This window comes from Alnus glutinosa, chromosome 4 (assembly GCF_958979055.1).
Source record: "Alnus glutinosa chromosome 4, dhAlnGlut1.1, whole genome shotgun sequence".
Lineage (NCBI taxonomy): Eukaryota > Viridiplantae > Streptophyta > Magnoliopsida > Fagales > Betulaceae > Alnus > Alnus glutinosa.
This window is the reverse complement of record NC_084889.1, coordinates 5,926,536-5,946,649: the sequence shown is the minus strand read 5'-3', so window position 1 is coordinate 5,946,649 and position 20,114 is coordinate 5,926,536. Positions and strand designations below refer to the sequence as shown.

The following is a 20,114-nucleotide window of genomic DNA, read 5'->3' as shown; positions in this document are numbered from 1 at the left end:
ATTAAAAGATACAATTATTCTCGCTCCAAACACAAACATATTACCCAAATTTCATGAAGAGAACAACAACTTAATTATAATATTAAGTATTCGAACTTACAAAGTAAAAACAGGAAATGCTAGCCACAAAATCCCTCAACCATTCATTTAAGGCAAATGAATGATTGCCATCAAAATATCTACGTTTACGATAGGCAGGCAGCATAAATGATTTCCAGCAAGGTTCCTCCATCAAATATTGGACACTCCACTTGAAACCAACTGCAGCTTACCAGCAGCAGAAGGAGACTGTAATTGTATAGCAAGCATGTAGCCATAGCAGTGAACTAAGTTTGATAAGACCAGACAACTAGTTAAAGCCAGCACTCATTTCCTTTTGTTTCAATTCTAGTAACATACGCTCATTCTCAAGTTTCATCCTCTCATTTTCCATCCTCAGCTTTTCCAACTCACGGTCTCTTTTCCTGCTAAACCTCTGCCATTTGAACCGCTGTTTCTCCAATTCCAACATTTCAACTTGAATTTGTAGCTTCTGTTCTTCTAACTGAAGCGAGCGCGACCCAATCCACTGCTTTTGTAACCAGGCTGCTTTTGTGCTCTCAGGTAAGGCTTGATTCATATCAGCTTGGGCAATTGGTGCATGAGAATAAGGACTTCTGTTGTAGTCCTGGGAACTCAAGGAATTCCCAAAACTAACATCTTCATGGCCCTGACTTTGTTTTAATTTCTTTGATGACCCTAACACTCCATACATCCCCCTATTATCCCCATGTGAAATGTGATTCTCCTCAAAGTAATCAGGATCATCAGTTTCCACATCTTGGTCATCTTCATCAAGATCATCATGTTGGTGCCTCCTGACGTCATCATTATCATGGTCTTCTTTACTTCTAAGAGCCAACTGTAATGAATGCTGCAATTCTGGATCATGAGGCAAATGCAATCTGTTGCCATTATGGTAAGAACACATCTCTTCGTAGAACAACTGCTTTGAGCTTAATATTTTCCTAACATCATCTTTCTCTTTCTCCGACAGGTAATCTATCACATCCAAAAGTCCAGGGTTCTCAACAACCTGGCAAGAAGTGCCCCTCCCAAGCATGTCATTAAGTTTCTTATACCTTTTGTTAAGGTCGTTGAATTTATCCTCACACTGCTGGGGCGAAACATGATAACCCCTCTCAGCTATGACCTTTGAAATACATTTCCACTTACCCTTTTTCTGTAGCACCGCAAATTTTCTTCTCCCCCCACTACCACAATCTGAAGCAGCATCCTCTCCTATATAAGAAACAGCAGTAATCAGAAGCCTCACCATCTTATCAGTCCACTTCACACGCTGCCATTGCGATCCCTTTTTCCCTCTGTTTGCTTCATTATGACCATCAACACCCTCTTCAGTAAAGTTTGGATCGTCCTCATCGCTCACCGAGTTTTTGCTCCTCTCTCCCTTGTTGAAATCTGCCATGGGAATGGTTTGATCACAGTTTTGCATGGTTCCCATTGTGAGCGGGAAACCCACATGAATCGAGGGATGTACTGAAGGCCCTTGGCGAGAATGAGACTGATGTTGGTGCATTGAATGCGGGTGTTGTGCTTGATGATGAACTCTCATTGATCCTTGCAAGTCAAACCCTCCGTAGGAAGACCCACCTGGAATCATATCTCCTTGCGGTAAATTCCTTTCCATTGCTTGTTCCGAACAACAATTCAGATCAGACCCATAAACCCAAAACCCCTAAAACCCTAGTTTGTATGTCTTTTCCTCTCTGTTGAAGCCATTCATAAACTCCACGAACTCCAACAAAATCAGGCATAACCCTCCTAAGCATTTTCATTTCCTTCTACATCCTCCTGGGGGCCATTCAAATAGCCAATCAAGCATACCCATTCCCCATGTAACCAAACCAAATAGAAACCCACATCCAAAATTCCAATACCGATTACAAGTTCCACAAAAAAAAAAAAAAATTACATGTACATAAAATAATTTAAAAATAATAATAATAATCACATTCCCAGAAAGAAGCCAACCAAAACTAGAAGCAAATAAAAGTACCCAACAAATTCAAGACAAACAAAAAAATAATAATAAACCCTCAAGAGTTCACTCACAAGGAAGCAAAGGCTACTTATCTGCACCAAATCTCCAAATAGCCGCTCAACCCCAGAAAGCCTTAGGCTTAAGGCTTAAGCGGACCTCCCCGTAATTAGGCCGAGAATTCAGGGTCGAAGATCACGAAAAACATCGTCTATGTCCAAGCACAGAAGCACAGAGAGCTAGGAAGATTGTCTCACATTTTAACGGCGTAGCCAACGAAGGGCCTTATAGTAGGTTCAATGTATGCGAATTGAGAAGATTCAGTGTGTCCATTATTAAAATATTTGATGAAAACTTTTCTGTAAAGACAGTAGCGACAAAATTAGAGTCAGTCCAATCTAAATATGATGCTTCCAGTGCAAATTGCTTAATAAAAGGGACGTCCACGCCAAGTTCATGTATTTGCCCGAGAGAGTGTGCTTCAAAATTTTATTTTATTTTATTTTATTTTTTTATTTTTATTTTTGGCCTCATCTTATGAGCTTCTGACACTTCTAATATGGATTTCACTCTTTAGTACGTCAGGTGAGACAACTTGCAATAGATTATTATGCTGATTTATTGGAGTGAGCAAAGAAACCTAAGACGATTGGCCAAAGATTATTTGTTTGTTTGTTTATTTTATTGATACTATAATTGAATGTTGTTTTCACTTACCGGACCTTTTTGTTTGAAATAAATAGCGATTTCAAAATATAGTTAGCATTTTGTAAAATTACAATTTAATTTTTAACATTATGATTCGGTCTTTAAAAAGAATAACGAACTCCTTATATGTGTCTTTCTTCTTCTTCTTTTAAAGCGCATTCTCAAACGAGATAATTTTCACGATTTTGTTTAACAAACTTTTGACCGGGCGAAATCGCAATGGCATACGGGCTCTTAAACTTATTAATGTGTTTTGGGGTTTTTATTTTTTTTAAAAAAAAAAAAAAAAAAAGAAGAAGAAGAAGAAAAAATTATAATGATGTGATGTAAAAGTAAAAATTATTTTTATGAGTGTTTTGTGTTTGAATTTTTTGTTAATATGTTTATTTTGAGAAAAACTAAAATAACAAACAGAATCTAATATTTGTTTGAAATTGCTCATATGCTCTTCTAATTCTTTTACCAAACCGGACAGATTTTTAAGAAGGCTTGTGTTATATATATATGGTAAATGGAGCCATCAGCAAGCTGCCGCTTGTAAAGTATGAAAGGAGGTCAAATTTGAAGAGCGATGGATACTTTGTAATCCCATGTAATCCAATAATTATATATAAATGATTTTTGCACGTTTTTTTGTATATTTTGATACAATTACTTTTTTAAATTAATTATTAGATTTATAAAATTTACAAATATTCACATGTAGATCCTACAGATTCAATAGACAAAATATATGTATATAAACGGATTCAATAGACAAAAGATATGTGTGTATATATATATATATATATATATATATATATATATATAAGAACAATTTATGAAGAAAAAAAAAAAAAAGGACCTTTTTCCATCTCAAAGCAAGTTGGATGAGAAAGAAAATGGCTACTTACATTAATTTGCATGAATAATTTTGACAATCGATCTTCAGTGCCTAATCTTCAGAATTTTAACTCAAACACAAAAATTTTAGATTACTTCAATACATATTTAGTCCCAAAAGAAATAAAATGCTTACTTCAATACATATTTAGTTCAAATAGATGAATAAGACCTTATAAGTCTATGGCGAAAATTGGAACCTCTGTCTTTTTTATTATTATTTTTTTTTTAGTAAGAACTTATTAAATGCTCAACAAGAAAAATAAAATAAAATATATATATATATATATATATATATATATATATATATATATATATATATATATATATATATATATATATATATATATATATATTGGGGAGGGGGAGGGGAAATAATTTTATATATGTTTTTGAGGGAATTTTTAAATTGTTCGGGGAATTAGCTTATGGATAGTTCAGTTCGTAGTATGGTAGGCATTAGATTAGCCATTGTTTTTTTTTTAAAAAAAAAATCAATTACTATTAGACCTGTCACACCATTGAAGTGAAATAAAAATGGGATAAAATTAGTTAGTGTATAACATTACAAAAAAAGGTACAAAAAAAAAAAGAAAAAAAAGAAGTAATGTTATATACCATACATACTATGCTGATGTGACAATAGCAATCCACACTTGAATGGACTATCACTAACATGTGAGTATAATGAGATACTTGTGAGATATTGATATTGCATACATTTTTAAAAAAAAAAAGTGTATCTCATACATTTAAATAAAGTAATATTATTTACTATATTTCTATCTCACAATATTGATGTTACAGTCTCAATCAACCTTTGGATCAATCGTAGTTAAAAAAAAAAAAAAAATTCAAAGACTTGGTTGAAAGTGTCATATTAGCATTGTAATATAAAAGTGTAGTTTATAGCATTACTATTTTAAAGAACATACAATAATTTTATGAGTAATACTATATACCATATTTATATTCTACAATTATCTCACAATATTAACATGATACTCATAGTCAAACTTATTATCATCATTATTTTATTTTATTTATGACAATAACTAATTCAATGATTGGTTGAGACTATCATGTTAGTATAATTATATAATCAACTATTATATCAACTTTTATATATATATAAGGACCGATGGATACTGCTACATCAACTCAGGTATATGGAAGTGAAACGAGAGTTAAATATTTAAAATTACTCTAATTTTAGAGTATTGTTACAAACTCAACTATTATACAATTCCTGTAGAGCTGGTCTAATGTGAAGTGTTTATAAATCTTTGAATTAATTTAAAAAGGCTTAAAAACTCAATAATTTATGGGCACAGTTGAGTTTTTAGATTTACAAATAACTTTATAGAATAGAGGCCCAGTTTGGTAATAGGGTGTGAGTTGGAGGTAGTAGTAAGAATTAAAAAGTGATAAATGTGATATTAAAAAGTGATAGATGTGATATAAAATAAAATTGAATTTATATGAAAAGTTTTATACTGTAGTAAATTTTATTTATTTATATGGTAATAAAAAATTATTGTTGTGATATAAAATTAGAATATCTTAAAATTCATTATTTTTACGAAGAGGGAAATAATTTGTTATCCTCGCCAAACAAGCCCTTTATTGAAGGAAGGAAACTTTGTCGCTGAGTGCTGCATATATAGCAGACCCAACAAAAGGAGAGCGCGAGAGGGAGTGATTGGGGAGTTTTATAGGCGTTTTAAGAGGAGCAAAGAAATAAAGGAAGAATGGCGAGCGAGGATGATAGCGCAGTGAAGGAGCCTTTGGATCTCATTAGGCTCAGTCTCGACGAGCGCATCTACGTCAAGCTCCGATCCGACCGTGAACTCCGCGGCAAACTCCATGTGAGTACCTCTCTCTCTCTCTCTCTCTCTCTCTCTCTCTCAAGCATAAACACAAACATGGTTCTAGGGTTTTGCTTTACGGACCTAAAAACGATAAAGATTATGGTGTCTTAAGTGAGTGAGCTGTTACATTCATAGGAATTTACATAGTTTAGCGATAGCTAGAGATAATATTTGCATGAAACATATTTCTGGGCATGTGTAATTTCAAGGGAGTCGTTAAAAAGAAAGGAAAGAAAGGGTTTCTTTTATTTTTATTTTTAAGGAATTTGGTGTAAATATGGGGATTATGGGGCCTGGCGTTCATGACTCAGCTCGGTGACATTACTGTTAAGTTGTCATTTTTGGGCATTTGGTTGACCGGTTGTTACTGGGGAAATTGAAGAGTGGATTGTACTCGGCGCAATTTGTGCAATTGAGAATGTCAAACGAGTTTGACCATTGGGTTTCTGGTTGAGTGAGTGAGCTGTAATGTTCAAAAGAATGATAAATGAAACTCTTCTCCATAAATCATCACTCGTGTATCACTTATCCTTAAATTTTAACTCAGTGCAACTCGGATCCTTTTTTGAAGTTTAAGTGTCAATAACACTTCTTCATTGTGAGGTTGCTTGTGTCATTTGGAATGTTTTCTTCAATATATTTGGTTTGTCTTGGTTTATGCTTAGACGAGTAGTTGATTTGTACGCTTTTTGGTGGACTGCCGGTAGTACTCAGAGCGCTGATGTGTGGAAGATGGTGCATTCGTGTATTTTGTGGTGTCTATGGAGGGAAAAAAACGATATGAGTTTTGAGGACCGCGAGAAGACTTTGGAGGAGATTAAGTTTTTATTTTTCAATAGTTTGTACTTTGGACACCTACTTATGTTTCTCCTTTGGTAATTAGTTATCATGATTTTATTGTTCTTTTTGCCCCTACTAGATAGGTGGCTTCTCTCGTGTACTTCTTGTGTACATGGGGAGCTTTACACTTTTAATGATATCTCGATTACTTATATATTAAAAAAAAAGGTGTCAATTTGCACCTTCCATCCAAATTAGTTGTAAAATTAGACGGATAAATATATGAAGTTTAAATTGCCTTCGTGAAAAGAGTGTCTTAAAGATTTTATTGAAAAGAGTCTTTGTTTTCTAGGTTTTGTCTTGGGGGCTGTTTCCTGGGTATTTTTTTTTTCAAGTTTTTCGGGTCAGCTGTGATTCTCCTGTGTATACTTCATGTGTACATAGGGGCGTGTTACGCTTTCTTTTCAATAAAATCTACTTACTTATCCAAAAAAAGGACTCTGGCTCCTTCAAGAGCGGCTTTTTCTGCGTGGTCGGCAGCTCTTGATAAGATTCTTACAGTAAATAATCTTAGAAAGATGCATGTTATCATAGTGGACAGATGTTGCTTGTGCAAGAGTAATAGAGAATTAGTGGACCACCTTCTTCTTCACTGCGATGTGGCTTCTGCTTAGTGGAATGCTCTCTTTACTTGATTTGGTATGTTTTGGGTTATGCCTAAAAGAGTTATTGACTTGTTTGCCAGTTGATGGAATTCTTGAAGGCCGAGGAGTTTTGCGATTTTGAAGATGGTGCCAATATGCATTTTTTGGTGTGTTTGGAAGAAAAGAAATCATAAGTGTTTTGAGGATTTGGAACGTTTTATGGAGGCTATTTTAGCTTCGTTTTTTCATATTTCATATCTTTGGACGGTAGCTTTTTTGTCTCCATTGTCGCTTAGTTTTGTCTATTTTCTTGTTCATTTTTCTCTTTATAGTTAGGTGTTTCCTTTTGTATACTTTCGGTGTACTTAGAGGCGCCTTACACTTTCAATAAGACTTGATTTACTTATATATATATATATATATATATATATATATATATATAAAAATAAAAAAAAATAAAAAAAAAAGTTAAAAAAACACACAATCATCAATCCCATTCTCAAATACCTCTTATGTAGATTTTCAACATAAAAGATAGAATATTTTTGTGTATAAAAAAATGTAAAATGAGCATGCTTGTCAACAGCAATTTGGTCATTTCACATGATTTTCTGTCCAACTTAGTGGCTGATTTGGACGGAGGAGGCAAATTGACACCGAACTTCAAAATATGGTCTGCGTTGTATTGATTTGAAGTTCATGGGGGTAATTGATATCAAGGTGGTAGTTTGTGGAAGGAAAATTTCATTAGCAATAGCTGAAGATAATATTTTATGATTAGGCATGTCTAGTTTCAAGGGAGTTGTTAAAAAATGGTATGTCCTTTTTCTTTTTCAAAAAATTGATGTAAAGTGGAGATTATGTTGCCCCGGCCTGCATTACTTAGCTTGGTGACATTGTTGAAAAGTTATCATTTTGGTCATTAGGTTGATCAATCGTTATTGGGAAAATTAAATTGCGGATAGAGATAATGTTATTCGTTGCAATTTGTGCAATTAAGATTGTTAAAACGAGCTTTGGCCATTGGTTTTCTTGTGGAGTGATTAAATGCTGAAATGCTTAAACGTAGTTACGAGAAATGTATCAGAAGAAAATATATGGTTGAGGAGGCCTAGTTTGTGGGAATTTTGATATTCAAGGCAACTTGATACTAGAATCATAGACTTTTTTGGGGTTTCTTGTTCAATATATGTCCACAAAAATTGTTGTAGAAGTAAATTGGGTAACATTGACTGTGAGGCGAAAGTCTGAAGGAGGAGAATTAGGGGTAAAATTTTCACTTCTTGTATTGTACACTTAAAATCATGATCACAAATATTGATGTTGCTGTATCATTGGTATCAATATGTAAAGGGGACTGTTAACATGCTGGATTCATGACTTCTCTTTTTGACATCTATGCTGACATTGGTTTCCATGATAATCATGATGATCATTATCGTTAGAGTCATTGTATGCCTACATTTCCCTAATATTGGTGATCATGATGATAATTTTGTTAAGAGTCATTAGCATGGATACTTTAGAAACTGCTTCCATGATTAAATACATCTTTTTTTATGACTTCAAATTGGTAAAACATTGTACATGAACTTTGGATTTAATGTGAATCATCAATTGTTGAATTGATAAAACATCGTACAAGATACCTAGGTTCAACCTTAAGCTTCTCAACTTTGCTCTTAAACCAAAAACCACCCATGAGCCCAATGTACTTGGGTGCAGTATATTTGAAATAGATAATTTAGGTCTGTGCAAGAAGAAAATTATATTGAAAAAAAAAAAAAAAGGAAAGAGAAAGAAAAAAGAAAAACTTGAATCATTAACTTAGCCTTGTAATTGGTCTTCAAAGCTGTTGTTGTTTATATCGGGTTTTCTTTTTTTGCCCTGGCTTTGCAGGCTTATGATCAACATTTGAATATGATCCTTGGTGATGTCGAAGAAATTGTTACCACTGTCGAAATTGATGATGAAACATATGAAGAGATAGTTCGGGTATGTTTTAATCTCTGATTGTTTCCTTTTTATGCCTTTTTTTTTTTTTTTCTTTTCCCCAGAATTTGCAAAATGTAATCTTGTCTCTGTTGGAAGCTAAAATATGGAATGGAAGAGATAATGGGTAATGTTTATCCTTGGATAGAGGTAGCATGGTAGTGTTTTCTCTAGCTCCTCCAGTTAAAAGAGTCCTATTGTTCACAGCATCCTTATTGCTTATGAAAATTATGCCTTTCTAGATAATGAAAATGTTGACTTTAGGATGAAGTCATATTAGCTCCTTGCATTGAGGAGTTAGATCCCATATAACCACCTCTTATTCTGAGAGTTTGGATTTGTATTTTTCATGTTTGAAAACCCTGTGATCCAAACGCAGAAGCATTTATTCAATGAGGAAGGGGATTGAGAAGGGTTTTCTGGATTTATTGACTTTAGTTGATGAGGGGTAGTATTCTGTCTCTGCTCTTAAGAAAAAAGGGAAAAGAGAGGTCAAGAATCTAGAATGCTCGATCAATTTCGATGCTAGGGGTGTTGGTTCTAGCCGGGTTAGAGGCAAGAGGTTGGGGGTTTAATGTAGCCTTTCTTTTGTTTGTTGGGTTTTTTCGGGTGTTCTTATTTTGTTTTCTGTTTTTCTTTTGTTTTGGTTTCCTTGTATACTCCCTGTATGCTTAGGGACGCTTTTACGCTTTTTTAATGCTATTTCTTTTCTTGCCTAAAAAAAAAAAGGTTTTCCTTATCAATTTGTAGTTTGGAATTTACTCTCTCTCTCTCTCTCTCAATTAAATGAAACGTCATTGTTGGAATCACCATAGAAAGGAGCTCAGGAAGATGTTAGCACAAACTTGTATTGCAATGCACATAATATTCATCTTTGGGCAATTATACCTTAATATAAGCACATTGATCAATGTCTAGATACTTATCAAAAAAAAATTTGATAAATGTCAAGATTAGGGCTTCTACAAAAAGAGAGGCTCAGAATATTTTGTGGCCCTCTCACTATTTTATTATATATATCAAAGAAAAATACAATAATGACGAAATATCCTTGTAGCACTTTATTACATTAATACCCTTTTCTACTCTCCCTCTCAAATTTGAGTATATATATATCATATAAGCTCAGTTTGGATCAATAAAGTCTAATTGATTACTACATAGATTTTGTAAACATATTAGTAAGTTGGTCTCTAGACTTCATGAATGGTGCAGATATATTTGCACTTAGCACCTTATCAAAATGAAATAATAGTCAACCTCAAATATTTAGTCCTTTATGGAAATATAGGATTAGAGGCAATATGCTGAGCAGTTTGATTATCACAAAATAATGGAATAGGATTAGGAGCCAGAAGACAAATTTCCTGAAGAAAATGTTGTGACCATGTCAGTTCACTGGTAGTATGAGTCATTGCTCTATACTCAACTTCTTTACTAGAGTGCGTTAGCAGTCTTTTTTTTATTCTCCCACTTAACCAAATTGTTGCTTAAGAATGTAGAATATCCTATAGCAAATCTTTTATTTGAAGGAGAACCTGCTCAATCCTCATCAGTTCAACCTTCCACCTTGACATGCCCATTTCGTCTATAAAATATTTTGATACTAGGAACTCGCATTACATAATGATTAATACAAGAGCGAGCATCCCGATGTAGAACCCTTGGAGTCTCTAGAACATATGAAATATATGTTTTGGCGATAATAAGATAATATAGCTTTCCAACCAGATGACGATATCTGTTAGGATCTTCAAATAACTCTTCCTTATCCTACTAAAGTTTTTGATTTAGGTCCATAGGAATGTCGGTGAGACGAGCACCCAACAAGTTCATTTCATCAAACAAATCTAGTTCATACTTCCTTTGAGATAAGTTAATACCTATTTGAGACTTAACAACTTCAATACCAAGGAAATATATAAGATTGCCTAAGTCTTTAATATGAAATTGATGCTACATAAACTGTTTCAATCTAGCAATACCCCATGAGTTACATCCTTGTTGCAAGGAACCTCAGCTCTCCTAAGCCTTCTCTATCATCACAATATCATCTACATATACTACAAGTAGATCATAACCTACACTTGTATGCAAATGGAATATTGGATGATCTATCTTATGTCTGAATTTTGAACTCCAATACCTGCTTCAAAGAACTTTCTAAACAATGCTCTTGGTGACTGTTTAAGATCATACAATGCCTTTTGTAATCTGTACTCTCCTCATGATACTTCCCTTAAGCAACAAACCCAGGTGGTTGATTCGTGTAAACTTCCTCAAGCTAGTCCTCATGTAAAAAGGCATGTTTGACGTCCAACCAAAACAAAGGCGAGTCAAGTTTGGCAACAAGAAAAATTAACACTCGAACAGAGGAGATCTTGGCAATCAGATACAAGGTCTCTTCATAATCAATACCATAGGGTTGTATATAATATTGGGGAACCAACTGTGCTTTTAATCGGTCAATAGAGCCTTTTGGATTAAAAATTTACTGTGTACACCCAATTGCAGCCAACAATATGTTTATTAGGAGGCAGTGGAACAATATCCCAAGTCCCATTTTGATGTAGGGCTTCGTTAATTGTCTTCGGAGTAAAAATACTAGAAACCTGGTAGGTAAAGCATGAAAATACTAGAAGTTACAACCGGATTTTCTTTGGGGTGGGATGGGTGAAGAGTTAAAATTTCTCTTGGTAAGTTGGTCGAAGGTTTGCACCCCAATCTCAGAAGGAGGGTTGGGTATTCGGAATTTGTTGATGTTCTACCGTGCTTTGTTAGGCAAATGGTTATGGCGATATGGAATTGAAAGAGATGCTTGGTGGAGAGTTGCGGTGGATTCCAAGTTTGGCAGTTTGTGGGGTGGGTGGTGCTCCCGTGAGCTTGTAGGTCCCTTTGGGGTGGGGCTTTGCGGATAATATGGAGATTTTGGGCGGCTCTATTTAGTGGGACGTGAGCAATGTTGGAGAGGCGCATGATTGGGAAGTGGATGTCTTTGCCTCCTCCTTTCAAGTGCTACAATCAGCCACGGTGAGTCGAGATCGTGCAGATAGGCTCTGTTGCGTCCCTTCCAAGAAAGGTGTGTTCAAGGTCAAGTCCTACTTAAGCTCCTTGGTTGGCTCTAAAGGTAGATGCTTTCCTTGGAAGAGTGTGTGGCAGACTCAAGCTCCTTCGAGGGCGGATTTTTTTGCGTGAACGGGAGCCCTAGGCAAGATTCTAACAGTGGATAATCTCAGGAAACGGAAGATCATCATTGTGGATAGATGCTACTTGTGCAAGAGAGATGGAGAATCTGTGGATTACCTTCTTCACTGTGATGTGGCTTCCACTTTGTGGAATCTTGTTTTTTTTTGGTTTGGTATGTCTTGGGTTATGCCTAGAAGAGTGATCGATTTATTTGCCTGTTGGTGGAAGGCTGAAAGGCCAAGGAGTGCTGCAGTTTGAAAGATGGTGCCCATTTGTATTCTTTGGTGTGTTTGAAAGAAGAGAAACCTTAGATGTTTCGAAGACATGGAGAATTCCTTGGAGGATATTGTTGCCTCGTTCCTTCATATGCTGTATCTTTGGACGGTGGCTTTTTTGTCATCCTTGTCAATTAGCTTTTCTGATTTTCTTGTTCGTTTTTCTTTACATTCTTAGGCGTTTCCTTGTGTATACTTCCAGTGTACTTAAGGGGCGTCTTACGTTTTCAATAAAATTTTATTTACTTATAAAAAAAAATGGAGACAATGAATGAGAAGAAACATAATAACTACTGGGATGTTCAGTGATACAAGAACGTGTACCTTTTTGGAGAGTAATATGCAATGATTCTGGCTAGGAAAATTGGATTTGAGGACGGCGAGGAAGATGGCATAGGAGCTGATGGCTTTGAGCATCGCTAGTAAACCTGTGATCTAGTTGTAGGTTGTGGCGGCAAAGACTGGAGTGAGGATGAAGCTAGGTCAGGTAAGGATGGCAAGGCCCTCGGAAAAGGGAGCGCAATGGCTGAGGTGAATTGCTCAAGAGAATAACCACCAAGAAAATCGCAATTTGAAAAATATGGTGTAGACTAACAAATTTGACATCAATACTGGTGAAGCATCACTAAAAATAGGATTATGGCAACGTTATCCTTTTTTAAGTTCAAGAATAACCAAGAAAGACGAATTTAGTAGTACGAGGATCAAGCTTATCAAAATCTGGACCAAGGTTATGAATATAATAAACTATAAAATCTTCGGTGGCATGGAAATATAGGAGATGAAGAAAATAAAATGGAATGAGGGGGTACTCCATCGAGGCCTGATGAATGCATCGATTAACAAAATAGCAGGCAATAAGAACTGCATGACTCCAAAAATGTTTTTCTTGTAACTAAACACTAGCCCTCTCTTCCAATTCAACCGCAGATTTTGCCAGTGGCAACTAACATTCACTGTTGGCAACCACCATAGCTGGATTTGCAGCTTTACACGGCCATTGGTAAGCACAACTAAACAATGCAACACACTGCAGCCTGCAGGCAACCAAAAACTGACGGATGCTAACACACATATAACCACCAACCACTACAACACCGGAGAAACTACTGGCCACAAATGATACCCAACACCCCCGAATCAATATGTTTCTTAGGGTAAAATAACTATCACAGCAGCCACAGGATGGTGACAACAGTATCCCAATTGTTACGGTGATGACGATGATCCCTGTCCAACCATGGGCATCGGGTAAACCATAAGCCCACACTGGTAATACCATTAGCAGAACAAGGTAGACAAGAAAAGAAGAAAAAGAAAAAAAATCTGGAAAAGAGATGGGTCTAATTAATTGAAAGCACTAATTGTAGGATCTGTTTTGATATCATGTCAAGATTAAGGTTTTCACAAAAAAAAGGCTCAGAATGTTCTTTGGCCTTCTTTTTTTTTTTTTTTTTTTTTCTTTTTTTTGATAGGTAAGAAATCAATTTTATATAAAAAGCGTAAGGTGCCCTTTAGTACACTGGTAGTATACATGGAAAACACCTATCTAGAAATAGAAAAGCGAGTGAGGAAGTCAGAAAAAGAAATATACAAAGGATGGACATAAGCCGAAGTCCAACAATACAAAGAGTGATAGAGCAAAGAAAAGATCTCTTCTAAGGATCTTTCCAAGTCTTCAAAACTCCTATTGTTTCTTTCCCACCATAAGAACCAAAAGATACAGATAGCCGCCATTTTCCAAACAGCAGCACTCCTTGATCTACCAGATGACCACCAACATGCAAACAAGTCAATAACCCGTCTAGGCATAACTCAAGACATCCTGAAACAGCTAAAGAGAGAATTCCACAAGACAGAAGCCATGTCGTAGTGGAGAAGAAGATGATCTACAGTTTCCTCGGTCTTCTTACACATGCAGCATCGATTGATCACGATGACATGTCGTTTCCTAAGGTTGTCCTGGGTGAGAATCTTACCAAGTGCCACAGTCCACACAAAGAAAGCAGCCCTAGGAGGAGCTTGAGTACGCCAAACACTTTTCCAGGGAAAGCGGATGCTACCGGCGCTAGTTAAGGAGTAAAAAAAGGTCTTGACTTTGAAAACTCCTTTTTTGGAAGGGACCCACCACAAATTGTTTTCATTGTCTCGGTTCACTTTGACTGAGTGAAGCAATTGAAAGAAAGAAGCAAAGACATCCACTTCCCAGTCATGAGCCTCCCTAATGAAGCTCACATTCCACTGGAGTGAGTCGCCCAACAGCTCTAGATTATTCGCAACAATGGCATCCTTAAGACGTGCAATGCCGAATAAAGCTGGAAAAGCTTCTTTGAGGGTTGTGTCTCCACACTACAAATCATGCCAAAAACTGATCTTGGAGCCATCCCCCACGACAAATCTAGTGAAACGAGAGAACGAAATCCAGTCTTTCCTGATGTTTTTCCAAACCCCCAGCCCAAAGGCACCTGATGGCTCGAGAGAGCACCAACCGCCCCTAAGGCTGCCATATTTAGAGTCCACCACGACTCTCCGCCAAGCATCTCGCTCAGACCCGTAACGCCATAGCCATTTGCCTAGTAGGGCTTGATTGAAAGTCCTCAAGTTTCTGATACCCAATCCTCCCTCAGAGATCAGAGAGCAAACTTTATCCCATCTGACCAAGTGATATTTGAATTCTTCACCTATCCCTCCCCAAAGAAAGTCTCTTTGAAGCTTATCAAAACGGTTGGCCACATGAATAGGAATGGAGAAGAGACAAGAAATATGTAGGGAATTTGGAAAGTGTACTCTTGATGAGGGTAACCCTAACACCCTTGGACAAATACAACCTTTGCCAACTAGCCAAACGACACTCCATATTAACCACGATATCATCCCAAGTAGATGTAGCCTTGTGGCGCGCCCCAAGCTGCATGCCAAGATACTTCAAGGGTAGTGAGGAAGTCCCGCAACCCAAGATAGAAGCCAACACAGTAACATTGTCCACTTTGCCAATAAAGACCAAGAGAGATTTAGCCAAATTGACCTTAAAACCAGAGACAGCTTCAAAACAAACTAGGAGAACACGCAAATAGCGAAGATGGTCAGGATTAGCCTTACAAAATACGAAGCTGTCATCTGCAAACAACAAGTGAGAAATGTTGATCACGGTAGGCCTAGAATCCACCGAAAAGCCTGAGAGGTGACCACAATCAACAGCACCAGAGAGCATTTTGCTCAAAGCCTCCATGACAACTATAAACAGGAGGGGAGAAAGAGGATCACCTTGTCTTAGCCCTCTAGAACTATTGAAGAAGTAAGCTGGCGAACCATTGACCAACACAGAGTGGCGCGCCGAAGAGATGCAATGAGAAATCCTGAGACCCATTTATCCCCAAAGCCACATTTTTTCAGCATGTACAATAAGAACTTCCAGCTGACGTGGTCAAAAGCCTTCGTAATATCCAATTTGCAAAGAACCCCTAGGATACTAGACTTGATACGGCTATCCAAGCATTCACTGGCTATGAGAACCGAATCCAAAATATGTCTACCTTTGACAAAAGTGTTCTGAGGCACTGAAATAATCTTCTCCAAAAAACGGCTCATCCTATTAGCGAGAACTTTAGCAATGATCTTGTAAATACCACTCACCAGGCTGATGGGCAGAAAGTTTGCAAGATCGGTTGCCCCAGGGGATTTAGGGATTGATGCAATGAAAGAGGCATTGAGGCATTTGCTATGAGCATGAAAGTCTGTGAAGACCCCCATGATATCAGTTTTGAACACATCCCAGCAGTCTTGAAAAAAAGCCAAGTGGTAGCCATCAGGACCAGGAGCCTTGTCTCGGTTCATAGATTTCATCACCTCTAGAACCTCCCTTTCCTCAAAAGGAAGCTCCAACTGAGCGGCGTCCTCCGGGGATAAGGAGTTGAAAGCAATACCATCCAACTTGGGCCTCCAATTGTGTTGCTTAGAAAAAAGAGACTCATAGAATTGAACAATGTGGTCTCTGATGGCCTGATGATTAGAAGTGACTGAACCATTAACAGACAAGGATTCTATAGAGTTGGATCTTCTGTTCGAGTTAGCGATCTAATGAAAGAACTTAGTGCATTTGTCGCCCGCTTTAAGCCAAAGGACCCTGGATTTTTGTCTCCAGCTGATTTCTTCTTGGAGAATAGTTCTTTCCAGCTCACTAGCAATCGAGTTTCTCCTCAAAAGATCCTCATAGTCTAAGCCTCTCTCTACCTCAAGACTGTCAAGCACACGCAATTCTTCAAGACGAGCCAATTTAAGGGATTCCACATTTCCAAACACCTGTTCGTTCCATGATTTGAGATCAACCTTTAAAGCCTTCAATTTACGAGCAAGGACAAAGCTAGGGGAGCCTTGAAAGGAGTAAGACTCCCACCAAAGCCGCACCCTCTCCACGAAGCCATCTTCTTGAAGCCACATATTCTTGAATTTAAAAGGTCTTTTCCCCCTAAGAATTCCTCCGCAAACGAGGAGGATGGGGAAGTGATCAGAGCACAAGCGGGGCAGCCTCTTCTGGATGAGACCAGGATATTTAGCTTCCCAATCCGGAGAGACTAGAAATCTATCAAGCCTAGACCAAGAGGAGAGATTGGTCCAAGTGAACGACCCTCCTGCAAGAGGAAGATCCATGAGCTCATGCTCTAAGATAAAGTCCAAGAGTTCTGTCATCGCGGAAGAAATACGCGTGGCTCCTGAACACTCACAGGGAAAGCAGATGACATTGAAGTCGCCACCAATGCACCAAGGGAGATCCCACAAACTGAGCAAACTAGCCAATTCATCCCATAAACTCCTACGAAGAGGATCGAGGTTAGGGCCATAAACCCCAGCAAACGCCCAAGTGAAGTTATCTGCACAATTTCTAAAGCTGCAAGCCACGACTTATTCCCCCACGTGAGCCTCAAGTTTTTCCACAACCCTCCTATCCCACATCAATAAGATACCACCAGAAGCCCCGCTAGAAGGAAGATAACACCAATCTGCAAACTGAGAACCCCACAAGCTTTTCACAATACAGTTAGAGATAAGATCTAATTTGGTTTCTTGCAAACAAATGATGTCAGCCTTCCACTGTCTGAGGAGGTTCCTGATTTTTAACCGCTTGCTTCTTTGATTTAGCCCTCTAACATTCAAGAGATCAACCTGGGATTCATGAGGAATCACTAAGAACCCTCCTCTTGTTCCTACCACCAGAGACACTGCCGCTGCGAGTATCGTAGTTGATAGAGCAAAAGAGGTCATTAATTTCTCTAACACCTTTTTTACCCACCTTCGAACTGGAGCACTTCCCTTGATCTTCATGCTTAGACAGCAAATTTGAAAACAGGGGCATAATATTGTGATCAGAACCATCACAAGAGAGGCCCGCAGAGTACCAGGAATCCTCTAACATCGGCAAAAGCCAGTCCGGAGAGCTCTTCCCAGGCTTCCACTTGGGCTTGGATAGAGGGCAGCAAGCCAGAGGGGTGGGATAGACCTCAGCGGGGAAATCCAACTCTAATCCACCAACCACCAAGAGGAGGAGGAGGAGGAGGGGGGGGGGGGCTCCTCAGGGATCAGTGCAAGAGGGAGAGGGCCAGGGCTAGGAAGAGCAGAAGCAGCACCGGAGGACCCAAAGGGGAAAGGGGGAGCCATCAAAGGGAGAGGATCCCTGACCAAGGGTGGAGACCTGAGCTATAAACTGAGAGACCCAGCCAATGGCGCCTCCAAGGGGGAGAAGAGGTGCTGAAGATGCGCCAAAGGGAAGACCACCGGAGAAGCAAGAGGCGGCAACACAGAGGGGGGCCGGAGCTAAACAGGAAGCACAACTGACTGGGGAACCCGGACCGGAGGGAGGTTCTGGTGAAGCAATCTCCAGAGAAGAGCCATCTGAGTTTGGGAGAGAAGAGTCGGGCCAGGGTGACATGGAGCACGACTGGCAGGGGGCAGAGAAGATGAATCCAGAGAGGAAGAAGAAGCCCCTGGGTCGCAAGAAACAGGGCCCGAACCAACCTTTGCTTTAAAAACGAGCTTGGGCCGAAAGCTGGGGTGGACCAGAGGGGCTTTACCTTTAAGGTCAGTAGCCGGCACTGAAGAGACTTGGGCCGGCGGGGGTCCCGAAGATTTGGGCCGAAATAAACTGGAGCCCAGAGGAGCGGACCGAGACTTGGGCTTGGAGCGGTAAACGGGTTGCTTGGGCCCTCGATCCAACAGACCATCACCCAATTGGTCTAGAACCGAAAGGCATTGTCCAATATCTACGAGAAGACTTTCCAACGTTCTCCAGAGGCTGCAAAAATCGAGGTTGTCACCAAAACGTGACTTGCATGTTGCAAGCTTGCGCGATGCAGAGGACGACGTAGGGGGGGCTAGAGACAGCCGCTCTTTTACTTAGGCCTGATGCCGGAGCATAGGGGAACGCCGAAGCCCTAGCTACCTTTGTCAGACCTGCCAACACCGGAGAGACTGACTTTGCCGAGGTCGTTTTAACCGCTGCTTTCATCTAATCACCGGGACCCTTAGCCGGAGGACACGCCTGAACCTGAGAACCTTTCACTCCGGCTAAAGCGGGATAAACGTTCCGCTTAGGGGCCCTAGGAAAAGGGAGAGAGAGAGGACCAAGTGGCTCTTCCAGCTTAAGCTGCGAGGACCTCACTACCTCGGCATAACTCCTCCCTCTTCTCGGTATTGGACTCAGCTAGAGGTGCTCCAGGTGCACCCAACTGCTTCGAGGAGCTGGAAGTTCCAGTGTGGATAAGCCTGAAAGCTGAACGGATTTCCAAACCGAATTTCTCTCATCCTTTGCCAAATTTCCCTTTCGGAACCAGCTGTGGCCTTCTTGCTATTATATATATGGATAAGAGAAAAACAAAATAATGACAAATAACTTTTTGCCCTTTATTACAATAACACTCTTTCTAACAATCAGCACTTACGATTTGCTATTCTGGTTTAAAGCAACCTTGGCATAATTTTTAGTATCTTTTTCAAACTTTAGCAAAGCTGATGGATAGGATTAGTGTCACATGAAAATGGAAGAATGCATAGTCAATCAATTAATGCAGACCTACTGCGTATAAGTGAAAAATATATATACATCTGCGTGTATTTGTTCTTTTTAATTTTGAATAATGACATATTCAACTTTTTTTTTTGTCCATACAGACTACAAGGCGTACAGTGCCATTCCTCTTTGTTAGAGGAGATGGTGTGATATTGGTTTCCCCGCCGCTGAGGACAGCTTGATTTTCAAGGGGATGTGTACCGGTTCATTCTCATAGGACACATACAGTAACATAATATATGTCGCTGTGCTCTTAACCTTATCTAGCCTTTTGCTGTCGCACTGATGAATATGTACGAGTTATATGTTATTCTGGATTTGTCTTATTGATTTAGAAAACTCTTGCTTTCTATTTGTCTTGCACTCTTCGTGTTGTTTCCCTTTCATTTTTGCATAAGAGTATACTGTATTTTCTGGGTGGTCTTCTCTCGAAATCCCAGGATTTACGAGGCTGATACTTGAAATGGAGAGGATCCAGTCACAACACATGGGTTACTTGGATAGGGCCGATGTGTTGCACCTGTGTGCTCCCATCCCACTGTAGGGTGCAAAGCAGGAAATGCAGCGACTTATATGCAACTTTTTTTTTTTCTTTTCTTTACCCTGAAAATGGGTTTCAGGTGTTGCCTAAGGTCTTATTAGAATTTAGATGGCTAGTTTAAATAGTCATTGAAT

The 20,114-nt window shown here is 38.6% G+C and overlaps 2 protein-coding genes across 2 annotated transcripts; one reads left to right on the top strand and one right to left on the bottom strand.

The window, feature by feature from the left end:
* Nucleotides 1-49: 49 nt before the first annotated feature.
* LOC133865899 (uncharacterized) lies at nt 50-2,352 on the bottom strand. The gene is made up of 2 exons (XM_062302412.1): nt 2,116-2,352; nt 50-1,854 (listed from the first exon to the last, which is right to left on the bottom strand). Exon 2 carries the CDS (start codon nt 1,688-1,690, stop codon nt 350-352), a length of 1,341 nt encoding a protein of 446 aa, XP_062158396.1. The 5' UTR covers nt 1,691-1,854; nt 2,116-2,352; the 3' UTR covers nt 50-349.
* A 2,957-nt stretch (nt 2,353-5,309) lies between these two features.
* LOC133866633 (sm-like protein LSM3A) lies at nt 5,310-19,793 on the top strand. Its single transcript, XM_062303221.1, has 3 exons — nt 5,310-5,499; nt 8,826-8,921; nt 19,541-19,793. The coding sequence occupies exons 1-3, from the start codon at nt 5,383-5,385 to the stop codon at nt 19,619-19,621; spliced, it is 294 nt and encodes a 97-aa protein (XP_062159205.1). The 5' UTR covers nt 5,310-5,382; the 3' UTR covers nt 19,622-19,793.
* Nucleotides 19,794-20,114: the final 321 nt, after the last annotated feature.